The following is a 13,907-nucleotide window of genomic DNA, read 5'->3' on the forward strand; positions in this document are numbered from 1 at the left end:
TATTGTGATTTTTGAAATTTTTTTTTAGATTATGTCTCTCACAGTGGACATGCACCTACGATGACAATTTCAGACCCCTCCATGATTTCTAAGTGGGAGAACTTGCAAAATAGCAGGGTGTTCAAATACTTATTTTCCTCACTGTATATATATATATATATATATATATATATATATATATATATATATATATATATATATATATATATATATATATATATATAAATACCATACACTTTTTATTAAATGGATTAAATTGCGTTATAAATTAAATTAAATTGATTAAATAAAATGAAATAAATGCAAAAATTTAATTAAATAGTTTACATTTGTTAGACCCCATATATACTGTACAGATGTTTGTGTGTTTTACTTTTAATATATAAGTTAATTATTTATCTTCTACTTAACTGTTCTACTTATATCACCATAATTTACCAAATGTCTTCATTCCTTCCATCCTTCATAAATTTACTTCCTCGATATGTGAAGTTCCCAGGTTTTTCTCCTTTAAAACGCTAATGAATCCATATTGCCAGGGTTAGCAATGACCAGTGGGGTGATTTTACTCATGCACAAAATCAGTGCACTACAAATCAAATTTCCGTTGTGGAGTGAGAAGCCACAGTGACACTGCGCTAACTCTAGTTTCTTTTTTAAACATCTGCCGTTGTTCTCAAATTTATTAACAATAAAATCAAAAACATGATTAAAGTGACTAAACAAATCCCAGTACCAAAAAAGCTTAGTGCAAATAAGTGTACTGTTACACCCCTAATTCGACGTTACCAAATTCAGATTATTTTAAGGTTTCAGTAAATCTCTAATCAATCCCAGGAAAATGCAAGGCACATAGAGGCATTTTCGCAAAGGCAATCCAAATATTTGTGTTTTTTTTCACGAGTGGGAGGAAAATAGTATGAAGCCTGAAACCTGAGAAAGGTCACAAGGACACAGGAAGGATAAGGGGAAAAATCTCTTACTCTCATTTTGCTCCCTTACATGACTGATAACTCTACTGACTTGATACAGTGTTGGTCAATGTGCTCTTTATTTGATTAAGGTTAAACATTGACCATATGGTATTAGGTTCTACTCTTAGCTTCGACCCTGGTTTATAAATATGCCTCTTTCTGAGAGGTCCTTATTTCTCTCTCTTTTGCAGTAAGGTTGAAAAGGCACCATGTATTCAGGGCTTTTTTGGAGTTTGTGCTTTTTGGTGATTATAAGCCATTGTCCCTTTCTAAATGGTAAGAATGTTGACTTTGTCTTTATAATTATCAAATAAATACTGAGTCTGAAATAATGTATAATGTCAAGTATTTGTAATAATAAAATAAATTACTTACAGTAAAGGCACTAAATATATAATATAGTAATGAATAACATGTACTTTTTTACAATTATTTAAAGATGTACAACAATTACTTTAAAATTTCAATCACAAATTAACTATGGATGTTTTTTCTGTAAGTTTACTTCAATTTAAAATGTGATCATTTATAAAATTAGCTGACAAACAAATTGAGATCAAAAAGATTGTTCATTTCTTTTTATATGGAGTGACATAAATATTAAAATTTCCTAAATGTGTAATTAAAATAGACAAAAATGCAATTGGGTTATAAATATTGTATGGCTCTGCATACTTTTGAGTTAAAAATCTCTCAAAACCTGAAATTTGTGTATTTTTCCATTACATAGGCAATCATCTGTTTTTTTTTTTCTAGGTGCTGTCAGTTGCCCTAATAAAAATCTGAGTATAAAGGATGGCAGTTTCACCCTCTCTAAATCATATAATGATGGTAGTATATTGAGATACATCTGCCCAGTGGGTTTTTATCCAGGACCTATAAAAAAGCTTCAATGTAAATTTGGCCAGTGGGATCCTGAACCCTCGTCAAAGCAAGAATGCAAGAGTAAGTAACAAACCAATCTGCAACATTTCACCTTCACCACATTGTGTTTTTGCACACAGCTGAATTTCTTTTATTTATCTCATTGACTCATACAGAGGTCACATGTCCTAATCCGAAAGGTATGGCGAACGGAGTGGTAATACCTTCTAAAAAGATCTACTACGTGAATGACACAACCAAATACAGGTGTAATTCTGATTACACGTTTCGAGGCTCTGCCACCCGTGAGTGTCAGGCCAATGGGAAGTGGAGTGGTGGCACACCAATTTGTAGTCGTAACAGTAAGTACTGAGTTTCAACACTCTTCAGATCCATAATGAAAAAACTTTCATACAATTCTGATGCAATCATTGAGCATGCCAGCCAGATCTTATGGTAATATTTGCTCAACCCACAGCTGATCACTGCCCAGACCCTGGCACTCCACCTGGGGCCAGTAGAAAGGGTAACATTTTCAACATTGATGATAAAGTTACCTACACTTGTGATAAGAATTTAAAATTAATAGGATCCAAAGTGCGTGTGTGTCAAGATGGTGGTCTTTGGTCAGGAAAAGAACCGGAGTGTTATGGTGAGCATCCTCATAATACCACAGACACCAGAATGCACTCTAAAGTTCTTCTGTGTAGAAATACTTTAATAAATAAATCATGTTTAATTTGCCTGATGTCAGCTTGGGGGCAGTTGGATACAGTTTTCCTTTCTCATTTTAGCTGATTTCACATACGACACTCCTGGAGAAGTAGCAGAGGCATTTGGCAGTTCACTAAAAACTACTGTAACCATGTATGAGGAATCAGGTATAGGAGATACTGTAGACTCCACCAGTCAGAATTTACTTTGCATTTTATTAACTGACTGTAAATTACTTGTTTGTTTTTTTTATCGAGTAATGAATAGATTTTTGTTTTTGATATAGCAGGTCAAGCTGGAAAAAAAATACGTTTGGACCAGGGAGGAAAAATTGATATCTATATTGCCTTGGATGCATCTGACAGCATAGATGAAAAGGATTTTGATAAGACAAAGGACATCATTAAGAAGCTCATAAAAAAGGTATATTAGTATGTTTAACTTATTATTGTAGGTTTGAAATGTAGCTACTTCAGATTTTATGATTTAAAGCAAGATGTAATTTAATCATACTAACATTTTATACTTAATGACAGTCTATTTTGACACCAGTCTATGTCAGAATCATTATACCTGAGTGGTTATGCCTGAGTGATGAATCTTGACTGTTTTTTTTGTTTTTTTTAACAGATAAGCTATTATGAGATCACTCCAAATTATGAAATCCTAATTTTTACCACATATGTGACACACATTATTAAAATGACTGATCAAAAGAGAGGAAACCCAACCAAGTTAAAGGACATTATTGAAAAGCTCGATAATTACAAATATTCTGGTGAGTTTTGACCCAGAGAAGCACTGCTAAAAATCAGTGTGATCTTTGTAATCTTAATATACAGTATCTTACAAAAGTGAGTACACCCCTCACATTTCAGCAACCATTTTAGTATATCTTCTCCGGAAACAATACTATAAAAATTACACTTGGACACACTGTACTGTATTTCAGGGTGTTATCAATCTTATTGTAGCATAGGCCATCTTTGTGGAGAACAACAATTCTAATTGACAAATCTTTAGAGGGTCTTTGCCATAAGGTGCCATGTTGAACATCCAGTGGTCAGTCTGAGAGAATTGTACTTTTGTTGCCAGTTATTAAAAAAAAAATGGCTGTATGTTGAGTTAATTTTAGAAGACAGTAAATTTGTACTGCAAGCTGCACACTGACTACTCTAAAGTATATCTAAGTTTCATTTCTATAATATTGTCCCTTGAAAATATATACTAAAATGGTTGCTGAAATGTGAGGCGTGTACTCACTTCTGTGAGATACTGCATAGTTGACAAAGATTCTCTGACTTTCATAATCATTTCAAAGAATTTACATTTTATTTTTTAATGATTTAGTTTCTATCTTTTAATATATAATAGTTAACATCTCTGGTCCAATTAAAATGTCAGATGTAGACAGATAAATATTATGTACTGAAAAAACTGTTTAATGTGCCATCATGGCTTAACATTTTCTTTGTTTACAATTGCCAGATAAAGGAGATAAAACAGGAACCAACATTTACAATGCTTATGAAAAAATACTAGAAAGCATCAGTTTGGAGGAAGCACACAATAAAGTCGAATTTGATGAGACACAGCACGTCATAATCATGTTCACCGATGGTATTTTTCCCATTTTAAAGTTACATGATTATTATGATTCAAGTTACAGTGCACATAAAATATCATCACTATTATTATGTTGTTTAAAGTGCTTCGTGTTTCACTATATCTACAGGTGTTTACAATTCGGGAGGAAACCCCAAAGATGCTGTTAATCTTATCAGGGAAAAAGTAATCAGAAATAATCAAACCCGGGATAAATATCTTGGTAAGTAAAACATAAAAACATAAATACTATTGGAAATATGTCCATGTCCAGTAGAAACAAATCTTCATCACTGATTTTATGAACTTGCAAAGTTGTTGTTTTTTATTGGTTCCTTATTCTACATACATGAGCAGTAAACTGGATTTGGGGGCAGTTTATGTTTTTTTTCTGATTATATACCAAATTGCAACTTGAATATGTACTGTACATAAGTCATTGATATTCTCTATGCAAATTTCTGAAATAACACGCGGTAACGTTACAGACCTTTATGCTTTTGGAGTTGGCGAAGATATTGAGGCAGAGAAAATGGACGAGTGGGTGTCAAAAAGAAATACCAATGAGAAGTATTTTTTTAAACTCCCAAACATGGATGAATTTGAAGAGACATTAGATAAAATGATTGGTATTTATAGTTTTACTTTTAGTTAATTTAATAAATTATTATATTAATTTAATATTGCAATGTTTTTCAGTCTGTCCAAATGTTGATGTGTGTGTTTGTGTGTGTGTGTGTGTGTGTGTGTGTGTGTGTGTGTTTGCATTTTACTATTTGTTTTCTCCTTAGATGAAGGTTCTAGAATGGCTCTGTGTGGACTCTATAAAAGCTACTTTGATGCTGGACTTAAATCAAGCATGCGCCTCATTTACCCCTGGCTGATAAAGATAACTATAACGGTAAGACTTTATTTTTCTATTCTATTCTATTTATCTAAAATTCTATTTTATTTTTACACACCATTTTCTCACCAGATAATTCACTGCCAGTACCCACTAAATAGGACAAGCAGGCTCTCCCCTATCACATGTTATCAAGATTTATTTATTTTTATCTGGAATTGATATAATATGTTCTAATTTGCTACATCAAATAGCATAAATGCTTTGTAGTTCCTTTAATGTCAATCATTTATACTTTGGCATCTATACATACTGTATTTGAAATATGGAACTGAAAACCAGTAAACTTACACTTTGTTTTCTGCTTTTAACAGAATAACGGTAACACAGCAAATTGTATAGGATCGTTGGTCACTCCCAGGTTTATTCTAACTGCTGCACATTGCTTCAGGTTTGATGATGAGTATGACCAAATTAAACTAGAGGCTCTCAATTCCAAAGGTATGTGACACAATTTGGAATCACACTAGAAGCCTCAATTTGTAAAGGCTATACAATGTCTGTAATGTTTTTCCACAAATAATTTTTTTTTAATTTGGGGGTAATTAACAGTACTAGAATAATACAATGCTTCTTTGCTGTTTAGGATAAAATGCAAATGACTAACATACAGTGGTCAGGAATGCCTGTAGTTTTCGAAACTATATTGCAGGAAATGTCAAAATGAGCATGTCAAGGGTTAAATTTTCTTAAAAGAATTTTTTCAAGAAAACTGCATGAATATATTAAACAAACTTTTGATTGTTTAGTAATTGTATTTTTCCCCTATTAGATACTCAGATACCAGGAGTGGAGAAGTTCTTTCTTCATGAAAAATTCGACATAAAAAAGAAGCAAGACCAGGGAATAACAGAGTTTTATGAATATGATGTAGCACTCATTCAGTTAAAGGAAGGTATAAAAATCAGTCCTGACCTCAGGTGAGAAATTTGTGCAAATACCATAAAAAAAAAACCCCAAATGCTTTATTGGATCAATATAATTTTGCCAAGTTTAATGTGGAAAATTGTAGCTCATCAGAAAAAACTATGGACTTCTGATCACAAAGTTGTAAGCCTAGCACCATACTACCACTGTTAACCCTCTGCTGAATGATCTCTGGAAAAGGGGCATCTGCCAAATGCCATAGAAATGAAAAGTAAAAAGAAAACATTAGAAGCATATTTAATTGACTCATGTGATATTCTACAATGCAGTATTATGCAAAAATTGACATTTTTTGTATACATTTCTATTAAAATGATAAATTATATATCACATTGTATATAAAAAAGTCTACACAACCTTTTTTACCATATACAGACAGAAATAACATCATAAATGTCAGACTCTTTACATCTTCAATGTGATATGTGATCTTACAAAATAAATAAATAAATAAATAAATAAATATATATATATATATATATATATATATATATATATATATATATATATATATATATATATATATATATATATATATATATATATATAGTCCTCAGAGTGACACATTGGCACAAAGCCAATACAGAGTATAATCCAAGGAATATTAAACATGGTGGGTGTACTTCTTTTGTCAAGAATGATTGTAAGATGAATAGCTCTAACTACCAAATTGTTTTGTTACAAAACTTGTCAAAAAGCTAAAAGGGAGAAGGGTTTTTGCATTTGAACATGATACTGACCCAAAGCACACATTAAAATCAACAAAGACATGACTTCAATAAAGGATAATCAAAGTCCTGGAATGGCCAAGCCAGAGCCCAGACCCCAATTCCATTAAAAACCTATAGAATTACCTAAAAAGAGCCATACACAGGAGATCCCCATGCAATTTTCAAAGGAACTTAAACTTTTTTTGCAAAGATGAATCTAGATTTGTGAAAGTAATAGAGACTTATTCACAAAATCAAAATAAAGGCAAAAGGTGCTTCCACAAAGTATTTGTTGGGAGGAGTATGCAGTGCAATTTATTTATTTATTTCCTTTTTTTTTTTTTTTTAAATGTTCCCAATAATTAAATATATCATTTTTTTTCTCTAGATTTTTGTTTGTTGGAAAATCACATTAAAGATATAACAACTCTGATATTTGAATATCCTGCAATTTCATAAGGGTGTGTAGACTTTTTATAGTCACTGTATATACTTTTATATTTTCTAAACTTTCATATTTCTTTCTTTCTTTCTTTCTTTCTTTCTTTCTTTCTTTCTTTCTTTCTTTCTTTTCTTTCTTTCCTTCTAATTCTTTATTTGATGTGTGTCCCAGAACTATCTGTGTTCCCTGCACTCAGGAGGCACATGGAGCTCTACAACTGCCTGCCAGCGACGCATCATGTGCAAAACATAGTGAGTTTAAAAAACCCTCTACTGTGTATCATACGCATAGAAACAGATCTATAGATCTAAGAATCTACTGATATCTAGGTCTACATAATGATGAATTATTAAGAAAAAGCACAGCCATGTAACCAGGAATTGCGAGCAACTACATGACATGCAGGATAATTTTTGTTTTCTATTTGCTCTGTTACAGGGGAGGTGCTGTTGGACAGTGATCTCGTAAACGCACATTTCATAACCCATGAGGCTGTAAATAAGGACAGTCCAAAACAACAAGTCCTAATCAAACAAAACCAATGGGTAAATATGTAGTATTGTACGTCAGAGATTCAGAAATCTAATTTCTAATTTTGTTTAATCTAAGGCATCTAAGAACTCAAAAAACAAGATGTTTTTGGATTTATTTTTTATTTTCTATAAATAATTATATGGCTTTTATTCTCTTGGTACAAAACAATATCTTTTCAAAGTTTGTTTAAGTAATTGAACAATCTCCATTTCATGTAAATATTGCAGGGTTTGTCATTTAATCGATTATGAGATTATAAATACAAATACAAATTACAGTTATATAAATTACAAATCTAAATAATCTTGGTACTGAGGAAAAACAGGATTGGTCAGTAAAGTGGCACAAAACTCCAACGGATGAATAATCTTTGGTGCAAAAGTTTAAACTGAACAAAAAACGACAAAAACCCCACCAAAATGATAATATATTATATAAAATTGTGTTCTGGAAGTCTTCTTCTGAAAGCATGTCAAACACTTTCTGCGATTTGCGCTGGCTCTCTGCAGTGGTGTCAAAGCAGCGACCTTTGAGTTGGATCTACATCTTCAGGTAAAGGGCGACGTCTGCAGCTGACAAATCTGGAAAGTAGGGTGAGATTATGTGAATTGTTCTCTGAAGATCATCATGCAGAAGTTGCTTCACGGTTTTCAAAATTTTCGGGTGTTGAGTTCATTGAAGTCCTTCCTGATCTCTTGTCGTTTTCCGGTGATGTTCTTCTGCTCTTGAAGCACGAGTGCCACTCAAAACACCTCGAACGATTCATTGCATCGGTGAATGTCAAACGGATGTCATGTCGAACATCTCTGACAGATTTGCCCAGTTTCATGAGAATTTCATGTTTGCTCTTTGTTCTAACTTGCTGTCCATGAAGAAATCGAAGCGTGGTAACGCACATAATCAGAATAGCACAAGTTAGCGCAATTACTTGTTAAATCAAACTTCTTGATACCACCTCGTATAGACTATAATATATAGTAGCATGAAACATGTGCCGTTTGAATGTTTTTAGCTTTTAATCTTCAGGTTATTTCTACATTTTGCCCTTAAGTGTATATATCTAAATCACATTTGTGATACAAATTTTCAATCCTTTACTAATGTAATGTTGTGGTTTCTTGATTCATCAGAGAGATAGCTGTATTGAACAGACCATGAATATGTTAAATGTCGAAAAAGGAATTGCAGAGCAGATGGCTACAGATAACTTTTTATGCACTGGTGGAGAGACTCATAATTTTGAAGATGCTATCACTTGCAAAGGTAATATGCCATGATTTTTATTTTTTTTTTAAATACTGTGGCATACAACTCACAAAGACACAAATAAAATATACTTTAGACTTGGAATGTATTGGTATGCAGAGCACAGGTTTCTCATGTTGCTCTTAAATTTTGTTAAATCAAATCTTTTTTTATATAAAAGTAAAATCACTTAACTATTCCGATGTAATGCACATTTACTACAACAATTCACATCCATTTATCGAATTATTTATTACTTCAAAATTGATGATTTTTAAACAGGTGACTCTGGTGGTCCTTTGGTTGTGGAAAGGAATCGTTTGTTCCAGGTCAGAGATGAATTTCCTAAAATCAAACTTGTATTTAATCTCGATTCTTATAATTATTTGTCTACATTTGAATGGTTGAGAATAGCAATTTAAGAGGTTGAAAAATAAATTGATTGAGCACAGTGTATAATATTGTTCAATACTAATTGATTATTCTTAGGTTGGAATCATCAGCTGGGGTCTGAAAATATGTGATTCCGATGAACCTAATAGAGATGGCAGAGACTTCCATGTCCACCTTTTTAATCCAGAAGTGCAAACGTTTCTTAAAAAACACCTGGGTGACGAGAATATAGATACGCCTCTAACCTTTTTTTAAATGTTTTTTGGATAACAATTTAAACTTTCTGTAAACATTTAATTCGGTTCTTGTTTTGCATCTTTACTTAATAGCTACTTGAAAATAAAGATTTTCGCATTAGTGTATTCAACAAGGACATTATGACAATACAATTTTGTTTTGCATATTTAGGTTTATTGGTGTTATATGTTGAGTAATTATTATTACTTATCTAATAAAATATTTCCTTGAAGATGCTGTAAAAACATGAACCCTGTCCTATGTTTGCAAATGTCTAGAACATTAATGATTTGTTTAGTGCTATGAATAAGATCATTTTGATATATCTCGATTCTTACTGGCAAAATAAAAACAAAAATTTAAAATGTTATAGCGTGTAGTTCATATACAGTGGGTACGGAAAGTATTCAGACCCCCTTAAATTTTCCACTCTTTGTTATATTGCAGCCATTTGCTAAAATCATTTAAGTTCACTCTTCTTCCTCATGAATGTACACACAGCTCCCCATATTGACAGAAAAACACAGAATTGTTGACATTGTTGCAGATTTATTAAAAAAGAAAAACTGAAATATCACATGGTCCAAAGTATTCAGACCCTTTGCTGTGACACTTATATATTTAACTCAGGTGCTTTCCATTTCTTCTGATCATCCTTGAGATGGTTCTACACCTTCATTTGAGTCCAGCTGTGTTTGATTATACTGATTGGACTTGATTAGGAAAGCCACACACCTGTCTATATAAGACCTTCCAGATCACAATGCATGTCAGAGCAAATGAGAATCATGAGGTCAAAGGAACTGCCTGAAGAGCTCAGAGACAGAATTGTGGCAAGGCACAGATCTGGCCAAGGTTACAAAAAGATTTCTGCTGCACTTAAGGTTCCTAAGAGCACAGTGGCCTCCATAATTCCTCAAATGGAAGACGTTTGGGACGACCAGAACCCTTCCTAGAGCTGGCCGTCCGGCCAAACTGAGCTATCGGGGGAGAAGAGCCTTGGTGAGAGAGGTAAAGAAGAACCCAAAGATCACTGTGGCTGAGCTCCAGAGATGCAGTCAGGAGATGGGAGAAAGTTGTAGAAAGTCAACCATCACTGCAGCCCTCCACCAGTCAGGGCTTTATGGCAGAGTGGCCCGACGGAAGCCTCTCCTCAGTGTAAGACACATGAAAGCCCGCATGGAGTTTGCTAAAAAACACCTGAAGGACTCCAAGATGGTGAGAAATAAGATTCTCTGGTCTGATGAGACCAAAATAGAACTTTTTGGCCTTAATTCTAAGCGGTATGTGTGGAGAAAACCAGGCACTGCTCATCACCTGTCCAATACAGTCCCAACAGTGAAGCATGGTGGTGGCAGCATCATGCTGTGGGGGTGTTTTTCAGCTGCAGGGACAGGACGACTGGTTGCAATCGAGGGAAAGATGAATGCGGCCAAGTACAGGGATATCCTGGACAAAAACCTTCTCCAGAGTGCTCTGGACCTCAGACTGGGCCGAGGGTTTACCTTCCAACAAGAAAATGACCCTAAGCACACAGCTAAAATAACGAAGGAGTGGCTTCACAACAACTCCGTGACTGTTCTTGAATGGCCCAGCCAGAGCCCTGACTTAAACCCAATTGAACATCTCTGGAGAGACCTAAAAATGGCTGTCCACCAACGTTTACCATCCAACCTGACAGAACTGGAGAGGACCTGCAAGGAGGAATGGCAGAGGATCCACAAATCCAGGTGTGAAAGACTTGTTGCATCTTTCCCAAAAAGACTCCTGGCTGTATTAGATCAAAAGGGGGCTTCTACTAAATACTGAGCAAAGGGTCTGAATACTTAGGACCATGTGATATTTCAGTTTTTGTGTCAACAAAAAAGAAATGTCAACAATTCTGTGTTTTTCTGTCAGTATGGGGTGCTATGTGTACATTCATGAGGAAGAAGAATGAACCTAAATGATTTTAGCAAATGGCTGCAATATAACAAAGAGTGAAAGATTTAAGGGGGTCTGAATACTTTCCGTACCCACTGTATACAACACACATTCAGTAGTTTTTTGTTATTTTGATCATCTTCAACATCGTACACTGATAGTGAAGACATCCAAACTATGAAAGAACACATAAGGAAATATGCAGTAAACAAAAACATGTTAAATAACCCAAGACCTTTTTTTTTTTTTTATATATTTTTGATTGTTCAAAATAGTCCTCAAAGCAGTATTCTTCAAAATACCTTCGGCTTTGATGGCAGTTTTGCACATTCTTCCTATTCTCTTAGTTAGCCCAATGTGGTGGCCACCTAAAATGGTTTGCCAATAATCTTGACTAGTTTCCTGAGGCGTTCAATGTTTGTTGGCTGCTTTTTCTTCACTCTTAAGTTCAAATCATCACAAACATCTCAACAGGATTTAGATTGGGGGATTGTGGGGGTCGGGTCATGGATCACTCTCCTTCTTGGACAAATAGCTCTTTCATAATCATGAGGTGTGTTTGTGGTCATTGTCCTGTTGGAAAACAAATGAGGGACCGATTAAAATCCAAACCATATGACATGTCACTGCAAAATGCTGTGGTAGCATTGCTTTGACTAAGTCACCAACAGTGTCACCAGCAAAACACCCCCACACCATCACACTTCCTCCTCCATACTTCACAGTGGGGATCACATATTCAGGAACCATCCATTCACTGTCTGTACATTTAACCAAAGACATGTCATAAGAACCAAAAATTTTAAACAATTGGACTAATCAGACAAAAGGACAGTTTTCCACTTATCTAATGTCTATTCCTTTTGCTTTTTTGGCACAAGAAAGTCCCTTGTGATTGTTCTTCTTCTGAAGTATAACATTTTATTTTCTAAATATATGATCTACTTAAGTGTTCTACTTTTTTCAGTTTACTTTAACCAATTTCTTAATTCTTTCCATCCTTCTTTTATTTACTCCCTCGATATGTGGAACTGTCAGGATTTTCTCCTTTTAAGTAAAATTCTGACATAAAATGCTAAAGACTCCGGCTAGCATTTTAATGGATGCGCAAAACAAATCTTATTTCCAGTACAAGGTGAGAAGCCACATTGACACTATGCTTACTCTAGTTTTTTTTTTCTTTATACCCCTGTGTATGTTTTCAAGTTTTGTAATATTACTTAAAAAATGCGCTCAAAGTGCGAGTCTGAGACTAAACATACTTGCAGTCCACCACTTGATATTTAGAACTAAGATTTTTTATATATATATATATATATATATATATATATATATATATATATATATATATATATATATATATATATATATATATATATATATATATATACAGTGAGGAAAATTAGTATTTAAACACCCTGTTATTTTGCAAGTTCTCCCACTTAGAAATCATGGAGGGGTCTGAAATTGTCATCGTAGGTGCATGTCCACTGTGAGAGACATATTCTAAAAAAAAAAATCCAGAAATCACAATATATGATTTTTTAACTATTTATTTGTATGATACAGCTGCAAATAAGTATTTGAACACCTGAGAAAGTCAATGTTAATATTTGGTACAGTAGCCTTTGTTTGCAATTACAGAGGTCAAACGTTTCCTGTAGTTTTTCACCAGGTTTGCACACACTGCAGGAGGGATTTTGGCCCACTTCTCCACACAGATCTCCTCTAGATCAGTCAGGTTTCTGGCCTGTTGCTGAGAAACACGGAGTTTGAGCTCCCTCCAAAGATTCTCTATTGGGTTTAGGTCTGGAGACTGGCTAGGCCACGCCAGAACCTTGATATGCTTCTTACAGAGCCACTCCTTGGTTATCCTGGCTGTGTGCTTCGGGTCATTGTCATGTTGGAAGACCCAGCCTCGACCCATCTTCAATGCTCTAACTGAGGGAAGGAGGTTGTTCCCCAAAATCTCACAATACATGGCCCCGGTTATCCTCTCCTTAATACAGTGCAGTCGCCCTGTCCCATGTGCAGAAAAACACCCCCAAAGCATGATGCTACCACCCCCATGCTTCACAGTAGGGATGGTGTTCTTGGGATGGTACTCATCATTCTTCTTCCTCCAAACACGTTTAGTGGAATTATGACCCAAAATTTCTATTTTGGTCTCATCTGACCACATGACTCTCTCCCATGACTCTTCTGGATTATCCAAATGGTCATTGGCAAACTTAAGACTTGCCTGGACATGTGCTGGTTTAAGCAGGGGAACCTTCCGTGCCATGCATGATTTCAAACCATGACATCTTAGTGTATTACCAACAGTAACCTTGGAAACGGTGGTCCCAGCTCTTTTCAGGTCATTGACCAGCTCCTCCCGTGTAGTTCTGGGCTGATTTCTCACCATCCTTAGGATCATTGAGACCCCACGAGGT

The 13,907-nt window shown here is 34.6% G+C and overlaps 1 protein-coding gene across 2 annotated transcripts; it reads left to right on the forward strand.

Moving 5' to 3' along the window:
- The first annotated feature begins 981 nt into the window (after nucleotides 1–981).
- Nucleotides 982–9,908, forward strand: LOC310739072 (complement factor B-like). Of its 2 annotated transcripts, none has more exons than XM_083564672.1 (18): nucleotides 982–1,250; nucleotides 1,731–1,919; nucleotides 2,015–2,200; nucleotides 2,317–2,490; nucleotides 2,633–2,719; nucleotides 2,839–2,975; nucleotides 3,183–3,330; nucleotides 4,041–4,172; nucleotides 4,288–4,380; nucleotides 4,646–4,786; nucleotides 4,949–5,058; nucleotides 5,376–5,502; nucleotides 5,834–5,981; nucleotides 7,312–7,391; nucleotides 7,579–7,685; nucleotides 8,805–8,937; nucleotides 9,202–9,248; nucleotides 9,409–9,908. In XM_083564672.1, the coding sequence occupies exons 1-18, from the start codon at nucleotides 1,184–1,186 to the stop codon at nucleotides 9,565–9,567; spliced, it is 2,265 nt and encodes a 754-aa protein (XP_083420798.1). In that variant the 5' UTR covers nucleotides 982–1,183; the 3' UTR covers nucleotides 9,568–9,908. The 2 variants fall into 2 exon arrangements, with proteins under 2 accessions (XP_083420798.1, XP_083420799.1); XM_083564673.1 differs by having other exon boundaries at nucleotides 1,078–1,250; nucleotides 2,842–2,975.
- Nucleotides 9,909–13,907: the final 3,999 nt, after the last annotated feature.

This window comes from Silurus aristotelis (genome assembly GCF_946808225.1).
Source record: "Silurus aristotelis genome assembly, chromosome: 16".
NCBI classification, from domain to species: Eukaryota; Metazoa; Chordata; class Actinopteri; order Siluriformes; family Siluridae; genus Silurus; species Silurus aristotelis.

Coding starts and splice junctions, on each gene's coding strand:
- LOC310739072 (XM_083564672.1), top strand. CDS start 1,184: ATGTATTCAGGGCTTTTTTGGAGTTTGTGCTTTTTGGTGATTATAAGC. Junction 2,976..3,182: donor TTAAGAAGCTCATAAAAAAG/GTATATTAGTAT, acceptor TTTTTTTAACAG/ATAAGCTATTATGAGATCAC. Junction 7,686..8,804: donor TAATCAAACAAAACCAATGG/GTAAATATGTAG, acceptor TTGATTCATCAG/AGAGATAGCTGTATTGAACA.